We start from the raw sequence: 18638 nt of genomic DNA, 5'->3' as shown, positions 1-18638 counted from the left end.
GTCAAACAAACAGATTCCCTGGGGATTTACCCCTTTTTCTGAGGCACAGAACATGCTCTGCCTGCTGGGATCATCTGTGTGCACTTTACCCAGCAAACTCTCTGCCACCAAAGGTGCCTTGACACACTGATGACCCCACAGGCTCTTCTGGGTTTTTTTTCCCTGTAGATCTTATTTTAGGATTTTCTAAATCTCCTCTTGCAATAACTATATTAGCATACACCCTGCTTAGACTTGAACCACTGCCTTTAAATCAGCGAGTCTGACATCAGTGATATGGGAGCAACCGTAAGGAAGTCCAATGACTCAGGGCCTGGACCTTTTCTGGTGTCTGGTGGGCTTTTCTCTTCATGTAATAAACAGCAGAAGCACTTTATTAAGTGCAAAATCAGTGAGCTAAATAATGCTTCCCAACACCAGCCAAATTATTTTCCAAGTGCTTTAGTCTTTGTCCCAGCTCTTAGCAAGAGTTTGCCTGGTTTAAGAATACTGTTTATAAAAAAATATTTATATAGTACATTGGAAAGTGCCATGCCAATGCCCAGCACAATAGTAACAATCTTTGTCCTTACTTCTCTTTTAGACTTCCCTGTATTCAAACATGGAGCACATTAGGTTATTCAGCCTAGTGTCAGAGGCTGATCTGCAGTCAGTCCACCACAGTGGAATTCAGGATGCCTTTGAGATTAGAAGCAGGTGAGCAGTATTGAACAGGTTGTAACACCAAACACCACAGCGTGGAGAAGAGAGCTTTAAGTTCCTGGATTTGACCAAGATGTGCATGAGCTTGAAGGCAATGGCCCCCTTTCCTTTGTTCCACTCCAGGTTTGGTCCGAACTGAAAGCATGTTAAACTCATCTTTGCTACATTCTCTCTCACCTTTTTAATGCCACGCTGCCTATCATGGTAACAGCACCAATAATCCCCATTTGTTTGTGGTTGGGAACTGTACTGGAGAGCCATTTCCTGATCACCATGTGCATATCATCCTAAAAAGACACAAACCATGTCACCACAGAGGTACTTGTGTGCATCACTCACAATTCTATTGTCATCTTCACTTAATGTCATCTCCAAAGGCTGCAGGGGGATGGTTTATTGGGATTACAGCTTTGAAAAGAAATGCACATTCTGGGATTCCTTTATTATGAAAATACTAATCACAATGCTAAGTAAGGCTGCAAACAGGATTAAAAGTGACTCGCTTTGTCTTTGCTCTAATTAAGACACAGAACATGTAGCTGGTCCAGGTTTCATCTATAATTAATAGAATATATTAAAAAAAATAGCAGATGGTCTTGGAGTCCTTCACATACAAACAGCTGCTGCAGAGCTGCCCTCCAAAACATTGTCAGCTTCAGAAGGCCGGAGCAGTTTTTGGTGAAGGTTCAAGGAGAGCAGTAGGTAACAGCATACCAGCCACCTGGGATTAAGGTGTTTCTCATGCTGCCCTCCTTTTCCCCTGGCTGTGGGCAAGCATGCCCTGCACAGTTGTAAAGGTTCCTTTGCAGCAGCTCCATAAGCCCACATCAGGTCTCAATGCAGTATGCTCTATTTCAACAGCTGGGCCAAGCAGCTGATTCAGCTGCACTGTCCCAAAATGGGCACAAACAGTTTTGAAGACTTCTGAAAGTCTGGCCCGCTAATAATAGACTAAGGTCTCCTGACACTGACAGCATGAACCATACTCAGTCGTAGAAGTGTGATGCTTCAGGAAAGTTGGGAGACCAATTTTCTGGATGAGAAGTTTAATACTTGCTAAAGAGATGGAAGGTAAAGCATAGAGGAGTGTGTAGTAAGTCAACCACAGGAATCCAAGCTGTATCTGCACTGCTGGCAGAGGAATTCTAATCAAGAAAGGTGTCATCTCGAGAGGGATGGAATAGCTGACCAGAGGCTAAACCAGGGCAGCCACCAAATAGTGTCTCTGACAAAGGGATATGAAAAGGCAGAAACTTTAGCTAAGCAAGCAATCGGGGGAGAAGGCTGCCAAGTGGGTCCCTACCAAAGCTAAGGGACAGTTCAGCTTCCTGATATCTAAAAGTAAGTAGCAGGAAGTAACCGGTTTCAAAGTAGGGATGGAACAAGGAACGCACTAAGCAGAAAACCTGCTTATTTTAGCCAGTTAGCAAAAAGCCTATTGCTAGCTTAAGCAGCAACCACTGCAGAAGAGCAGCATCCCAGTTATGAGGAGCAGCATTCTCAGACTGCAACAAAACAGTCTGAAGCACTTTCATAAAAGCAGCAGCAATCTTGCAGGCCACTGAAAAACATTATGGAATCAAAACAGCTCTGGTTGCATTGATTTTTATTAACTCTCCCTACTGGTCCTGCAAAGAAGGAGGTTGGCCCATACACAGATCCTCAGGGATTGAGAGCTGCATGAACTCTGACCAGAGAGGGGTGTTGAGACAGAAAAGATGAAGGCCTGAGTTACGCTACACAAACTACCAGTGCCAACAAGATCAAACTGGTAGCAGAGAAAAGGACAGTACATGGTTATGCTATCTTTTCTTGACCTTCACTAGGCAAGATGCCTCTAGAATGACCTGTGCAGTGCAAGGACAAATACCTAATCTGCCTGTAGAGATTCTCATGTCCAAGAAGCATCCATTTTAGAAGTACACTTAAGAGCAGGCAAAGATGAAGCTGATTCCAGGATACTGATTTCTTTGGTGATCTACCCTTGGAGTCTTTGGTACCACTGAGGACAGAGTCAAACTGGCATCCTTAAATCCCTACAGTGACAAACTCCCAGCTCAGTTATAAAGTTCACAGTCCTCCCCTTCTTTTTGCAATTTATGAGGGTGACAGGCAGCACACTTCTTCCTGATGGCTAGTCCTCTTGGGCTGCAAAGTCACCTTGTGTGTTGCCAAGGCAATTTTCACAAGTTGCACATAAGAAAGATTTGGGGTGGGAGGTGGGGAAATCACTGAGGAAAGTAGTTCAAAAAGAGCTAAACCTGCCATATAACTGAAAATTTTGGCCATGAAGAGCTCCTTCTTAACAGGCTAAGTGGGAAGACCTGAAATGACTACAGACATGCTGTTTTACATGCCACAGATCAATCAGGAAGAGAAGAGCAGCAGTTTTCCTTTATAGGCTCAAGCTAGCATGTGCAACCATACCCAAAACTAGGAACTACGCAAGGACTCAAAGACAGACCTAATTTCTAAGAGCTGAGCTTTATGAACAGGAAGATTTTAAATCTAGACATCTCCATTGTGGAATAAATACCTTTGAGATACTTTTTCTGACTGCTGCCATGCTCAAGGAGTCAGAAATCCAGACACAGGTACCTGATACCACCACTATTATGCTGCAATTGAGTCATACAAGGTACCTTGTGTAAAATGAATATGATTTTAGACAAATCAGGTTTGATAGCTTTTGATGTTTAAACTAGAGGCAAAAAAGGTGTGAAGAATACCACTTCACAGCAGAGTCCTCTGTTCTGTGTAGCTCAGTTGTTCTAACGTGAGAGTCTTTGTTGTCGCTGCTGTACAAACATTCAGCAACTGAATTGAGATGAACGTTTGGAGGAAGAATCTGAATTATGCTTTCTGAATGCTTCCAAGTGATTGAGAAACAAAACTTGACAAAGAGTCTACTGAATTTACACTTTTGCAAGTCTTCAAGGCTCAGCTAGACAAAGCCACAGTCAGCCTGGTATAGTGTTGGTGACAGTTCCACTTGGACTGGGAGGTTAGATTAGAGACTGACATTGGTCCCCTTCCACCAACATTTCTAACAACTCTACCTTTCTCAGATGCGCCAGAAAAGAGGACCTTTCTGGGAAAGGGGCAAGGTATGCAGTCATTGTGGTGAGCCCTTGCTATACAGGGTGGAAAGCCTGAAGCCACAAGCTGGCTTGCAGCCACTTGGGGAGAAGATAATTTTAAGCTGAAGGACATCCTGACATCAATCGCTGTTCATAGATGAGGCCATTATATGCACAACACAGATTCTGGAAGTTAACCTAGCAAAGAGGACAAAGGTACAGCTTGAACTCCTTTCTGTTGAGTCTCTGCTTACCTGAATATAGCTTCCTTCTTGCCTCTGGCTGAATGCTAGTGTGCTGAGAATGTGGAAAAGCTTTCGGATCTGGCATGGATTCAGTTTCTGTGTACAGTCTAAAATGGTCTGTAAGAGAGAAGACACAAACTGGTTCAGATGTTTAAAGAATCCCTTTCCATATTCCCAAAATCACATCAATTGTCAACCACAGGAAAGACAATTAACTTTACCTTTTCTATACATGCAGGGAAAAGCTACATTCAAATTAAATAAACATAAATGCAGAATTATTGCTCTGGCCTTAATTCTGACAATTCATTCTATCAGAGGCTGAATGGGAAGAATAATCTGGCTACCATAAGCATTTTGGGAATGCTCCAATTCCATTAGTGACAGCTATTTATCTTCTCTCACAGATCTGGTCACAGAATTCAAAGTATTTGACAAAATGAACACTATGGGGTTTTTACTAATATTTCCATTTCAAGCCCTTCAACAGTCAAGCTGTTAACAATCTAGGGGTTAAATTTTCTGTGCTGGCTGGCATCCTCACGATATTTCTTCTTCCAGTGCTTCAGTGAAAAATAGTCCAGCTGTTTCCCACAGCCATGCTAGCTTTCCTACCACTGACACAGCATTTTGCTGCCATTATTTTTCTCTTACTACTGGTCAAACTCAAGCAGGATTTGGAATGAGGTGTCGAATCTGACAGGATTAAGTAACCACCTTTGCAACCTTCAAGAAAATTCATCCAGATTTAAGATTAAAAAAATAGCCATTTGGGGAGATGATTTGTGCTAAGATCTGCATGTTCTCTCTGTGCTGGACAGGCTCCAGCTCAGTGTCAAATATGCCAGGTATCTGCAGCTCTACAGATCTTTTTACAGGTAGCTGGCTAGTAACCACCTCTGAGATGCATGTCAAACACAGTACACTGACAGACCTTGAGGTGTGGCCAGAGAATTGATTAACGTGTTTCATATACAAGCTCTGGTAATATATCAAAGGTCAGCCCATAACCTGTAAGTGATCTGCCAGCACAAGAACCTGACAACACATTCAATTATAAGCAGGGGGTTTGGGTTTTCTCTTTCAAGGACTAGTTTCAGCCTCGGGTCCTTATCACATCTTCCCTCTGCCAGGAAGCAATCGAGTCCTGTTTCTTCCTGTTATACTCATCGAATATGCGACAGATTGCATTGCAAATTCTTATGGCAGATCTTAATGCCTTTTTAGCATATTTTAAGCAAGTAATTTACATGTAACAATCAACCAGCTAAACAGCAAAAAGTATATAGCTTTCCCACAGGGTGTACTTAAACTACAGAATCCACTGACACCAAGGGGGCACCAAAAAAGTCAAAGGGGTGAGGGGAACACTCACACCCATACTCTTCAAGGGCTCTTAAATACAGGGTGTCCTTAAGCTACAAGTCATCACAGGTCAGGGAGTGTTCCAGGAAAGTATTGCTACATGCTTGCTTTGCTGTTTTGATCTTCCCTCAGTCTCCACTTTTACTACTTTATGAAACACGCAACTGGGCAGGCCTGACCCTGCTTGTCATTCTTAGGAGTCAATAGCTCATTTTTTCTCTCCACTGAGTACTTTCTTCTTTTAAATTTTATTACGTAGGTCTTTTCCCATCCCTGTCAGTTTTGATTTAGGATTTAAATACTGGCTGAAGTACTGTCAGTCTTTTAATGTGGTAGAACAGGCAGTCCACAAAGGGGGCAGGTTATTGCCAAGTATTTGAAATAGCTGATGCAGACAGCATTTTCCTTCCATTGTAGGTGTCATTCTAGGCCTGAAATTTAAGCTACAGGGAAGAGTACCTTTTTTTCTTTGTCTATCTCAATTTCCCCGTCAAAAAATCATACAGTCCTGTCTTACAGCTCACGCTTTCATAGTGGATACCTTCCACTTCTGACAAATGCATTTCTCAAGACAGATAGCTCTACAAGTACAAGTTGTACCAATACCTCTATTTCTGAAAAGTACTGACCTATTTTGAATCTGAGGGAAAGTGGTGTAGGGGACCTGAAATATAGTGTGCCCCAAGAAATTTGCATACCTTGACAAAGGAGGCATAGCGAATCATCAGGGATGTGTGCAGCACCACCAAATCAGTGAGCACGTCCAGAGAAATGTCCAATTCTGTCTCATTTCCACTGCACACATGAGTCACCAAAGCAGTCACAACCTCCTAAGGAAAAAGACCCCAGAGGAATATCAACAAAAAAATGTCTGCACTGTTCTGCTCATACAGAATATGCTGATCAAGTACAGATAATCATCCTGAGACTCAACCATATTATTCTGAGTCCCTTCTCTTTAATTCTTGATATCCACAATATTGACTTTCTCCTTGAGTCTGAATTTTATTCAGTTCTAAAAGCTCCCATAATTTCACAAAGCAGCTCTTCACCACATTTTTCCTGCCTTACTAACGCTACTGCAGCTTCTTCTCTTTGCTACCAACATTTAAGATGATAAAAATCTACCCTATTTTCTTAGGTGCACACAACACTGCAGCATACCCAGGAAGACATCACCTCTAACTTCAGCAGTTGCAGTGCCTTCACAGTCTTTATCAACAGCAGCTCAAAACTGACATTTTTGTTTCAAAAATATTTTTATGGCCTTATTTCAGTTGATTTCTGGACAGAGATCTCTCTCAACTCCCATCTACTGCTTGAGGCTACAGGTCTTTCCTATGTCACTAATTGCTGGTAGAGCCACCCTCTTCTGAAATTCTTAACATCTCAGGGTATTACTAGACTCACTAGCTTGCTGATGACAACAAATGCTTTCACATCTCAGGTTTTTCCCAGTTGCTTTTTTGTTTGTCTATTTGTTAAGTTCACTGAAATAAGTAATACAGATACAGTGCTGGAAACAGTCTTAATTATGAACATACTGTGCCCAAAAGAGTGCAAATACATTCAAAAGCTTCTGCAGAGCTTTCTTCAGTCCCAAAATTTCCTGATGTCAGCATGTCTGCAAGGAACTCCTACTCAGCGCTGAAAGTCTAGTCTGTGATTATTTCAGAATATGCAGCAGGAGTCCAAGTTGGTCAGAGCTCTGAGGGAAATCTGTATAAACTTTTTCATCACAGTAAGTTATCCAAGGAAAGGGAAAAAAGTTTCAGTACAAACTATAAAAATGGCTTTTTAAAACAAAGGATGCTCAAAGTCACTAGGTAAGACAGAGCAGGGGTATGGATTTATGAACAAATCTCCTCTGTGACCCTGGGGGTCAGTCCTGACCTCCCGGCTAGATCTGAGTCAACTTGTTTCCTTTCTGAATTGCAGCAAACCCAGCACAGTCCCCTCTGCTCTGTAAGCATTTTTCATTCTGTCACTGCTGAGGCCTGCCTGTTCGCTCCCTGTTCCTCCCAGCAGTCTCTGTGCTTGAGTCACTTGCTACCAGAGTCTTGCTGTGATTGTTCCCCATCTTCTGCTTGGCCTACTCTACAGCATACACCTATCTCCAAAGGCTTTCAGCTGCCTGAAATCCTCTTCTGCCTAAAAGATCATGGCATAAATTCTAGAACAAAGTGCAAACACAAAACAGCTGCCATCCATCACACTATACCTGCTGGCAGTAAGAGTCAAAGGCTGCAAAAGCTTGTTTGTACATGCAGCTGCCAAAGGAGACTATGGCTGGGTGTGCAGAGTGCAGAAACATCTGAGCAAGTGCTAGGATGGAAGGGAAGAAGTCTTTGATAACCTGAAATACAGATATCATGAAAGAGGAGATTATTACTTGTTGCTTTCAACACACTCAGTTCTCTAAATAAAAAGTGTGCTACAGCTCATCCCAAAAGCTTTGTCTAGTTTAGGAGGTGCTTTGCTGCCTTCTCTGACTGTCCTCTCTCCCGCACACGGGTAACGAAAGCAGGTAAGGCACACCAGAATGGGTTTCTCCAACCTTCTCCACACAAAGGATTTACAGATTGGTGAAGATGCAAAGCTCACAGCAGTATATCCCTTAGGGGTGACACCAGGAGGGAATACTACAGCACTGTACCACTAAATATAAGCCCTGGGACAGACACACTCTTGGCCTTACTTTAAAACAGAAGGACTCTGATACATCAAGATAATCAGAAAAATCTAAGTTAACTTTTAAAGTCAACTTAAACACACACAGCACCTTTAAAAAACAAACTTACTCAGATGCAAAGTGGCCTCATTTACTTTATCTTAATTTTTACTGGGAGTTAAACCACTTGTATTCAGAATAAAATGTGCCTATATAAGGCATTATTATAGTTTAATTCATTTTAAATTCATAACTCACTGTTTCCCATCTGCCCCCTACCTCCAACAATCAGTACTGTGTCATTTTTCATTGATCTTTTCAGTTTTCTCACAGTAAATGGTAATTTACATTACATTACAAACATATGTGCAATATATATATTTAGACCTAGAAAACACTGCACTTGAAAAATGGTGCACGTAAACATTTGAACTTCTAAAAATACTGTGAGAGCCAACAGCATGCCTTGAACACACAGTGGAGATCTTGGGCTACACCACATCTCTTAGGCTGAGAGGTTCTGCATGAGAATAAAAAGCCCATCCAACTCTGAGGAAAGCTCATCTCAAAAAAATAAACCAGCACAAGACAGTTACAACTGAGGACATATGCCTTGGGACGTTGATCTGGGAACAAAAAATTAAAAAACAGAAGTGTACATAAATGGAATAGTATAAATGATGCAGCACAGAGTTAAATCATCATCTGACACGATCTCTGAGAGATAAAAGAGAAGAGGGAGTCCCAAAGCAGAATGAACACTGACCATTGAATGATTTTGGAAGGCATTCTGCATCAGCTGTTCTGGCATACAGCCCAGTCGAATTTTGCTCCTCAACACTTTCTCAGTTTGCTTCCTGTTCTTGATGTTTGTAGAATGGATTAGCAGCAAAACTATCAGATCCAGAACCTTTTAGAGGGAATAACCACCAATCATTATGCTGGAAAGATATTAAACAGTCCAGACAGCTACACACTTTGAAATCAAAACTGAGAAGAAAATCAAGAGCTCAAAAAGCCCTAACAGTCACAACTGTAGAAAAACCTTATTAGTCCAGCAGGACAGGATTAAAGCAGGATAATGCCATCCCTTGACATTTAGAAGGGATGAACTAAGAGTTACAAAGAAAATGGCTAGATGTTATACTAGGAACAAGTCAAATACCGAAAGAACCACTTGTGTAACATCACTGGCAATTTCTGCTCCAACTAGAAAAAAAATCTCTTCATCTACAAACATGGAGAAAGCCCTTGAGAACACCAGCAGAAGAGGACACTCCCAGAGACAAGTGCAGAGTCAGAAGTATTACCTTATGGTCAGATACAGACGTGCTGTTCTCAATAGCCTAAGAACAAAAAAAAAAAAAGAAAGCTGTTATGCTAGAGTACAATATATTCCACAACCAAATCAAAAAAGGCAGAAATACTGCTCACAGATTTCTCTCCTCTGCAACAGGACAGCTATCAAAGCCAGCAAACTGGATCTTGCCAACAGCAGAGAATTGAGAAGGCACTTAAAAAAACCAGCACAAAAATTCAGCTTGAACGAGGCCATTCTTAAACAACATCAGGCTTGAAAAAAGAACTAAGGTACTGAGCAATGAAAGGTTGCAAACAAGAAACAGTCTCATGGTTTACACTGAAATGCAAATTAAAATTAAATTGAGCCCAGTATCAGACAATATTGATTTCTAGCTGGCCATTTTCAAGGACCTTAAGGCTTCACACAACTCAGTCTCAACATATGGCTGTACATTTTTGCACTCTTACAGACATAAAAAAAAAAAAAATATCCGAGACTATTTTTTCCAGAACACTCTTGTAAACATGTAGAAACAGGTTTATCCTGGACTTCAAGACTTCGTAGGAAAGGAACACAAAGGAAAGAGCCCAGTGGCCATCTTGCAAGCACTGTGAATTGGTAACCGAGGAAGAAAGCAGACTCCTGAAAAAGCACTGCTAATTTGGAACACAGAATGAAATCTATCAGTAAACTGAAGGGCTAATATTTGTCTTTTAATATCACATGTGATTACAAGAAAGGCTCAGGCTTAACCTAGGAGTCCAATTAAATAAGGAACCAAGGACTGAAGCATGTATCTCACCTTAATCCATGCTTCAGACACATCTTTCTGAAATCTCACAGCTAACTTGATCACATCAAAAAGCAGCTTCACACAATTCTGGCTGGTGGTTATTTGGCTCATGGAAGAACTGTAAATGATCAGAAAGGAGGAGACTAGGTGTAAACATGGTAGTAAAAGGAACAAAGCAGCGTAGCAGTCACAGCAGTTACTTAAAGTAGCCATTCTCTAGAGGGAATGCTCTGGCAAGGATAGGGAGTTTCAGAAGAGGGTGGAAGCAGAGGTCGCAGACTCAACCAAAAACATACTGGAGGGAGCTTAAACCAGACGAACTGCCAGCAATGTTACTATAAATGGAGTTACTTGCCCCTCTGCAGACATGGATGCAGATGGGTCAAAAGGAACTACATGCATGGCAGGGGAAGCCAGCTGGGCAAGGACTGACACATGTCAGATGAGCACCAAGCAGGAAGGGATAAAGGTGTCAGCACCTTTATGCAGGATAAATTAGACTCGTATGTAACCATGTGTGCCAGAGAGACCAGATAAAGAAGACATGAAGTCCTCTTGTCCCATCTTACTCTTGGAGAATCATGTAAAACTGTTAAAAGTACCTGGCCTGGACTTGGCTTTTAAGCTTCTTCTGGGAACCTAGGATCTGCAGCGGCAGAACACATGATGACAGATCCAAGTTCTTACGAAGATCGGAAATCACCTGTAAAATACAAATTTCCACACAAATCACTGCAACATACAAGGAAGAAACAGAAAAAGCTTAGGAAAAGAAAACAATCTCCCAGAATAACCCTAAAATTACAAATCAAAAACTCATAAGCATTTAACCATGCTCAAACTTGGGTGTTTTTAAACTTAAGAAATGAACCTGCAACACTTTGCTCTTCACCAGTCATGTCATGATGTTGCAGATGCATGCAGAAAGCAAGAATGGATTTCTGAAGAGTTTTACTGTGAATTCCCCACCTGTATCTGCTGAATGCTGCTGTGAACTAGTTTTCTCTTGTTTAGCAGCTGAACAAGATGTATGACAGCCACAGGAATTCTGGGGCATGGGATCTTACCAATCTGACTGCTGTCAAATTGCAGCGTATCAGCACAGACTGGCTTCCATGTAATAAGCATGCTGTTTTCACATTGGTCTCTCCAGAAGATCTAGGCAGATCACAATCCTCACCTGGCTTAGGCTGAAGCTTCCTCAAGTATGAAAAAAGTATGTTCAATAGTTCACCAAGGCTGGCTTGACAAAATACATCTGACTCATTTAAAAAATATTCTGAGTATGTTTCCTTAGGTAAAGTAACTTCAAAAACTGAGGAAGCATACATCTCAGAATGAAAATGGTCCTTCAACAGGAGAACTACCTTTGTAGGAATGCTTCCAAAACATGAACTCAGTGAAGAAAACCAGAAGAGAATTACCAAGTTGCAGTCCCATGTCTGTTGGACACTTCTGGAGTTTAAAACCCTTAAAAAGTCTGTATAATGCACAAAGATAAAATTTAGAGGCATAAAGCTGCCACTTAACTACAGCTTTTCTGTCTGAGTTTAAATCAAGACAATTTGAATCCTTTCAGTTCTTTAAGATATTTACATCAAAAAACCCTAATTTAAGAACAAATGAAAAAAAATCTATAATAGCCAGCAGAAATTAGGAGGTTTCAATTCTCAGGCCTGAAGGCACAACCAAATCCATGTCAAAGGACAGACATAGTTCCTACATGTGCTTTGATCCTTGGCAATATTTAAAATTTTACTTGAAACCCTTAAAGCGTATACCTCTGTGTGTGAAACAACTACTCTCTGTTAAAACATGTACTGGGATTAGAAAACTTATTGGTCTTTAGTAGAGAGAAAAATACTGTACCTCCACCACATCTGCTGCCTTGACATTATGGAGGATAAATTTTATTACTACAGGCAAATCTTCCAGTTTTACAGAAGGCACAATGGTCATGGCAGACTGCCGCACCTGAGGAAAAGGAAATACTAGATCAGCTGTAAGACTGTGGTTCACAGAAACATAGTTATGTTAGTGGGAAGGAATCTTTGGAGACTTGTAGTCCAGCCTTCTGCTCAGAGCAGGAATACTGTCAGTACTAGATCAGGCTTACCCTGGCTTTGCTAACCAAGTCTTGAAGATATCCAAGGATGGAGCCCTTCAAGCCCTGCCACCTCTTTGATAATTTATGTCAGTGCTGCAGACCTCAACTCATTTTTCCAAATGTCCAACCTGAAGCTCCTAGGCTGTAATTTGTGGCCATTGCCCCTTATAATTTCATTTGGCACTGCTTGAAAGACCTTAGCTCCATAATTTTTTGACTGGATTTCAAAATGGAAAAGCATGGAAGAGGTGCAGCCTGTTATGCAGCACTAGCCTTTCAGGACTATGTAAAGCAGTATTCAATGCACTCAAACGAACCAATTTTATTCTATTCATAAGAAACCAAACTGCAAGAAGTGCCACAATCCAGCATGTACAGAAGACAGAAGACACATCATCTCTTCTCCTTTACCAGCACTCTGCAGACAAAAACAATGACCATGCAACTATTTAATCACCAGTCTGCCTTTACTTAGAATATTAGCAGTGTAGTCTGGTCACTGTACTTCAAAAAGAGAAATATTGACAATAAGCAGGTTTAAGATATACAGTAAAAATTTACTGCAGCAGGACAAAGTGCTTTTGCATTTGCTAAAACAGCCATGTTTGAGATTTCTGAATGCATACTGTAACAGACAGAAAACTTCTCTCTGCTCCTCACTGAACCCCTCACGCAAGTTTCCAAAAACAGGTTTAGCTTCTCTGACTCCTTTCCAATTTCAGTGATACTGGGACTTTTAAAGACCTATACGAGTCAGATTTAGGAAAATATTTTGAATGACCAAACAGTTCTAGGCCTCATGTTGCTACGCAGGGGCTGGGTTCTGCCCAACTGCCCAGTACAAGCTCTTACCTCAGCCAGAAGGCCTGCATCGAGATCCAGACGAGAAAGGGCATCCAGGATTGGAACTGTTAGCCGCCTGCCCTGTTTTAGTAAGCAGCTGACACACAAGGAAAAGAAAATAAATGATCCTCTTAATAGAGCCATTAATGGATCTTCAGTAAATTGTATAATTCCAGTAGTTTTCATGGTCACTGCAAAAAAAAAAATCTCTGAAACTGACAACAACATATGCCACTGTCATTATGGAAAACTTGCTCCCTAAATTATCCCTCCTCTCTGAACATGCTGAATTGTGATTCTGTGGCTGCCAATTAGAAGCAGATATGAAGAATCTACCTTTTTCAAATCTTGTAAAAGCAGGGAACATGCTCAAAGACCTGGTACAAGCTTCAAGCAAAAGTTTGAAAATTGCAAGGTCCTGGTGGCACTATAAATAGAAAAAAATAAGTGAGATTGCTGGTATATAACTTAACCACACACATCACTTCTAGCCACACTTCTGTCCCATGGACAGGCCGTCAGCAAAGTGTAATCGAGATTGCCACCAAAGCCAGGGATTGAATCTGTCTCGTGTGACCTCCTCCCTAGTCACAGTATTTGCTCTAAGAATTGCAAACATGTAATGAAAGGCACAATGGGCCCAACCAGATATTCCGTTCAATTCAATGTCTTCTTCCCAGCACTGGTCAAACAGACTAAGAACTGGACAAGTATTTACAAATGCTTCCTAAACAAGCTGGCCTGGCTTTCAGCAAGCTGTGGTTTGGCACCTTGACCAAGGGACTGCAGCTGTGTTTAACAGCCTCATGGACTTTCCTTTCCTGAAATTCATCTAATCATTCTTGGCTGCCATCTAATTTTCTATAAACTTCCTCTAGCAAGAAGTTCTATTTGAATTGTGTTAGTTGAAACATACATCATCTTCAGCTTCCTGGTAATTCTATTTATGCTCCCTAATTAATTACAACAACCAATGAGTACTTTTCCACATCGGAAATGGGTAGAAGCTATAAAGAATATGGAAATAAATATGCCTTGCTGATACTGTTTAGATTCTGAGCTTTGAAAAAACACAAGTAGAGAAAACAAAAGGAGTTTGATTAGCATAGAAAATTTAATTATGTGGACCTTTTTTTTATCTAGAAACTGAGACAGTAAACTGAGAATGGAAACACAAAGCTACAATTACTTTTGAAAGGGTACAAGGAACAGGATTCAGCACTTGCAGGTATAGGCTGTAATAATGACCACAAGTTTGAAAAGATAAATAGCACCATCATAAATGTAAGTGATCTGCGCAACGACAAGAGTTAGAAACACTGATGTGTATATTTAAATACAGGCTAAGACTACCGAAAAAAAATTATTGTGTAAAATGAATACACTATTAAGAAAAAGACAGATGTAAGGGCTATGCTTAAGGTAGTCTTCTCCGGGAGGATTGCTACTGGCATTCAGTCTCCCTGTTCTTTGGGTCAGTAAATACACTTAAGAAATGTATATAATAGCCAGAAAGTTCTGCTTCATGCACACATTTATTGTGTTGTGGGTTTTTTTAATTAATAAAAACAACATTGACCCTTACAATAGCAGAATCTAAGCCAAATCAAAAGCTGTTTATAGTAATATCCAAGTGACTGATCAGACTGATCCAGCAGAAGTAATGACTAATTAACTAGATTCTACTTGTGCTGTATCCAGGTAGTCAAGAGTTTAATAATTTTCTAGATAAAAGCACTTTTGGAGCATTTAGATCTCTCTTTAAGAGCATAGCAGCATAAGTGAAACATCCTACGCCAGTGCTAGCTGTCACTGAATGTCACCGTTAACAGAAACAGACTGTTGTCCCACTACTTCAGTCAGTCCTGGTGCAACCTGCAATAATGCACGATGTCCTTTTCTGCTAAATGCAAGGGGGAAAAAAAAAAAAAAAAAAACCAAACAAAACCCAACAGAATAATTTGTACCTGAGCTCTCTGGCAACCTCACTTTGCTGGGAATCCTCCAGGATCTCAGGTAAACTGGTGATGATATCATGCTGGATTGGTACTGGAGAGACACTAACCATCTGCATTAACTTCTTGACAAGATCCTGCAGACAAGAGGAACACTTGTAAAATGCGTAAGTGTCACTGTGAGCAAGAGGTTCATTAGCATGACAATATTATGCACGTAGGGTCACGCTGTAAGTCATTTGTCTGGATTTATGCCAACCGTTCCTTAACTCATTGTCCTGTTGAAGTCATGAATCATAGCATAGAGTTTTATGGAACAACGGTATTTTACCAATACCGTATCCAATATAGGATATAACTATCTTGGTGAGCAAAAGGAAACTGGGAATCACAACAGCAAGCTTCTCAGTGTTTAGTATGACTTCTTGATTCAGTTAATTCTGGGACTCTCTAGTAACAGCCCTCCATTACAAAGTAACCCAAAGAGACTGACGAACTTAGGGAAAGAAGGAAAAGACCAACCAAGGCAGGAATAGAGACTTCATTCCCAGATGCTTGCAAGTATCTAATATCTCTTATTAAAATTAAACAAGAGGGGACTGTAACTTCCTGCCAGCAACAGCTTTAAAATGGGGTCACTCATGTGGATAGATATGTACAGATACAAATTTATGAAGAAGGACACTTAGAGCAAGGGAAGAAGAAAAATAGGAACAGAGGATGTTCCAAAGTCGCTGAAGGTGATCATAATAAACCAGAATGAATTAAATCTCTCCTTCAGCACGTGAATATGAAAATAACATCAGTTTTCATTAGCATAATTGATCTCATCCCACCTGAGAGGCGTTCCAGAAGTTGACTGGAAAAAGCATACATGTGATTGCACCATCAGTACCCACCTGGCTGTCAAGAAGCCTGTCAAGCCATTTAAATTGATTGACGATGAGCCGGGGAAAATTTGTTCCAAAGGTGCCCACACTAAACCAGCAGAAAGCAAAACACAGATCAGTCAGACATACAAATGCAAAAGCTTTGCTGCTGGTCAGCAACACCGTGAGATGCAATTCAAATTAACCAACTACCAAAACCATACTATGAAAATATCATTAACACCCCTACAGGTTTTGGCACCATCTGGGAAGAACCTTACTTCTTACTTGTTATGAGGACAAAGCAGGGATATTACCAGCCTGTTTCAATACCCACCACCACCACCATCCTATGTTATGGCACAAAAAGCAAAACATACAACGTGACCTTACTTCAGATCTCCTGTTCTACCTACTGTAAGAGTGGCTACGCTAGCTTAGCCTAAATCTCCTTGGAGCCCGGTATCCCTGTCCCCAACTGTGGTCAGTATTAGATGCTTTTGGATAGGTTTGGGTAAGTGGGCATTCACAGAGCAACCTTGTCACCATTCAGTCTCCAACAATAAGCAGTTTAGCAAATCTCCAAGGCAGAAGCTGATACCTACTCCATGTCTGCTCTTCAGCAGTACATTTATCCTCCATTAATTTCCCTAAGCCTTTTGAAAAAACAAACACAACTGCGTGTAATTTCTAACTTCTACATTCTCCAACACTAAATTCAACAGGGTTATTATACATAATCTGAAAAAGTACTTTTGAGTTTTTTTGTTTGCTGCCTTGCATAGTTAGAAACAGTGGTTAAACCTTCCTCAATTATTTTTTCTAAATCTTTCTTGGTTTTACAGTCATCTATCATCTCTCTGCCAGCCAACTCTTTTGAAGGCAGGCAGAATTATACTTTATTTAGAATATTTTTCCCTACTTACAGAAAATCTGTTCTACTATATTTTTGTGGCAGCCTGACCAGAAGTGCATGCAACACTCAACATCTGATTGTACCATGCATTTACAATGACATGATGTTTTCAATTTTGTTCCAAATTCCTTCCCAAATATTGTTTGTTGCTTTGTCTACTGCTAAGCATGGAACTGATACTAAAAATAAGAAACAAAAAGAAGCACCCACACAAGATACCTTTTCTCAATGAAAACACTGAGTTTGCCATTGTATTTATACAATCAGGATTATTTTTAGTCTGATTTTTAAAGAAAAAAAAGTTTACGGAGCTGTACTGTCTATGATGCCCTCCCTCTTCCGTAATTTCTGGTCATGCTGGTCTGTGAGCACGTGGGTGTTAATAAGCTGGCTGTTGCTAAATCGCATGTATAAACTAAGTTCTCCCTACCCTTCCTACAGTGAGCCAATAAATTGAATGTCCTCCGTTCAGGCATTGACTGGCATTAAACCTGTAGAGTTCTGATAGGTCTATGCTTTTACAACAGATGTGGGAGAAATTGGTCAGTCAGTACAGGTATGGTTACAGACTAGCTGTAATTAATGTTGTTTCTTGTTCCATAATTAAACAAAACAAAAACCAGTAGGAAGTCCACTGAAAAAAACTCTATTATTGTTCTTCACAATTAGTTTTAGATTAGATTATCCTGGAAATTATTATTATAAATTGTTACCTCACTTTTCATTTCCTTTTTCATTTACAAACATGCTGAACCACCCAGACTTCCATGGGACCGTCCTCCTCCTACTGCAAAATGTCCCACTTATTTCTTCTTTCCCCACCTCCCCATTTTTAACTGGTCATTAATACATAGAAAAAACTTCACTCTTCTTACAGTTTGATAGGAGGCAAGTATAAAAACATCAATTTTTAAGACTTTCTAAATGGTTCACACCACAATTAACAGCTTATCACTTTTACATCCAAGATTCTTTAGAATTCTTGGGTGAAAACAATTCAGTCTCTGTGGCTGTTTGTGTTAAAACCTCCTCTAACAAGATCTCAGTCTGAGACAATTTCTCAGACTTAACGTCTGTACAGCATTTGCACCCTGCTTGATACTCAGCACTGAAACAAACAGTGTATCAGGAACAGCCTCAGCTTCTTTCTGTCCCTTGACCTGCTTCACTAACTGCGTAACAAGCACCCAGGGCACTGGAAAAATTGCTTCAGTGTTCAAGTCTTGCCTATGTTGCGCCTCAAGATCTCTCACTTTGCTATGAAGTTCTACATTCAAAAATCAACATATGCTCCTTGTATTTGTCTTGTTTGAACAAATTTGCATTTTTAAAAGGTCTGTTTGCATCTAGCAGCCTCCTAAAATTCTGCCAGCCACTTTCATCTTTTTTTAAATAATGAGACACTCCATAGTCCCTCTGCTAAAATACTTGCCGAGCTTGTGCCAGGAGCTAAGAAAAGCACAATGAATCATGAGGCATGTCTGTATTCCAGCTTCTATCAATTTGTATTCTGCTTTATGCACCCACAAGTTTAAAGTCATGGTACCTGACTGACAATTTTACACACGTATAAAGAAACAAACATCAGTGCAAACATCCATTCAGGTAAATTTGAAGTAACAGTTAAAGTCAAACAGCCAGTAATTGTCCAAAAGAAGAAATTTCAAGGCAGAGAGAAGACAGTCTATACTCACATATCAAAAAAGAATTCAGGGATCTTTTCCAACAATACTGTTATGACAGCAGGCTAGAAGAAAGGCAAAAAGACAGTGTTAGGATGATGATTTAC

The 18638-nt window shown here is 40.4% G+C and overlaps 1 protein-coding gene across 3 annotated transcripts in view; it reads right to left on the bottom strand.

Annotated features, from left to right (window-relative positions):
- Positions 1–18638, bottom strand: part of FANCD2 (FA complementation group D2) — a 49932-nt gene that overhangs the window by 26392 nt on the left and 4902 nt on the right. For 2 of the 3 annotated variants that reach the window (XM_042799733.1, XM_042799734.1), the window contains exons 7-19: positions 18544–18596; positions 15964–16042; positions 15077–15201; positions 13119–13206; positions 12029–12133; positions 10762–10862; positions 10169–10277; positions 9374–9409; positions 8830–8973; positions 7614–7748; positions 6091–6222; positions 4037–4144; positions 880–989 (exon numbers count right to left, since the gene is read on the bottom strand). In XM_042799733.1, coding sequence (XP_042655667.1) covers positions 880–989; positions 4037–4144; positions 6091–6222; positions 7614–7748; positions 8830–8973; positions 9374–9409; positions 10169–10277; positions 10762–10862; positions 12029–12133; positions 13119–13206; positions 15077–15201; positions 15964–16042; positions 18544–18596 — 1325 coding nt within the window. Of the gene's footprint in view, positions 1–879; positions 990–4036; positions 4145–6090; positions 6223–7613; positions 7749–8829; positions 8974–9373; positions 9410–10168; positions 10278–10761; positions 10863–12028; positions 12134–13118; positions 13207–13445; positions 13515–15076; positions 15202–15963; positions 16043–18543; positions 18597–18638 lie in introns of those variants that run through there. The other variant, XM_042799735.1, reaches the window with a different exon arrangement.

This window comes from Tyto alba, unplaced genomic scaffold, assembly GCF_018691265.1.
Source record: "Tyto alba isolate M040663 unplaced genomic scaffold, T.alba_DEE_v4.0 Super-Scaffold_3, whole genome shotgun sequence".
Classification (NCBI taxonomy): Eukaryota; Metazoa; Chordata; class Aves; order Strigiformes; family Tytonidae; genus Tyto; species Tyto alba.
Note: the sequence above shows the minus strand (reverse complement) of the source record. Positions and strands in the feature narration are given on the sequence as shown.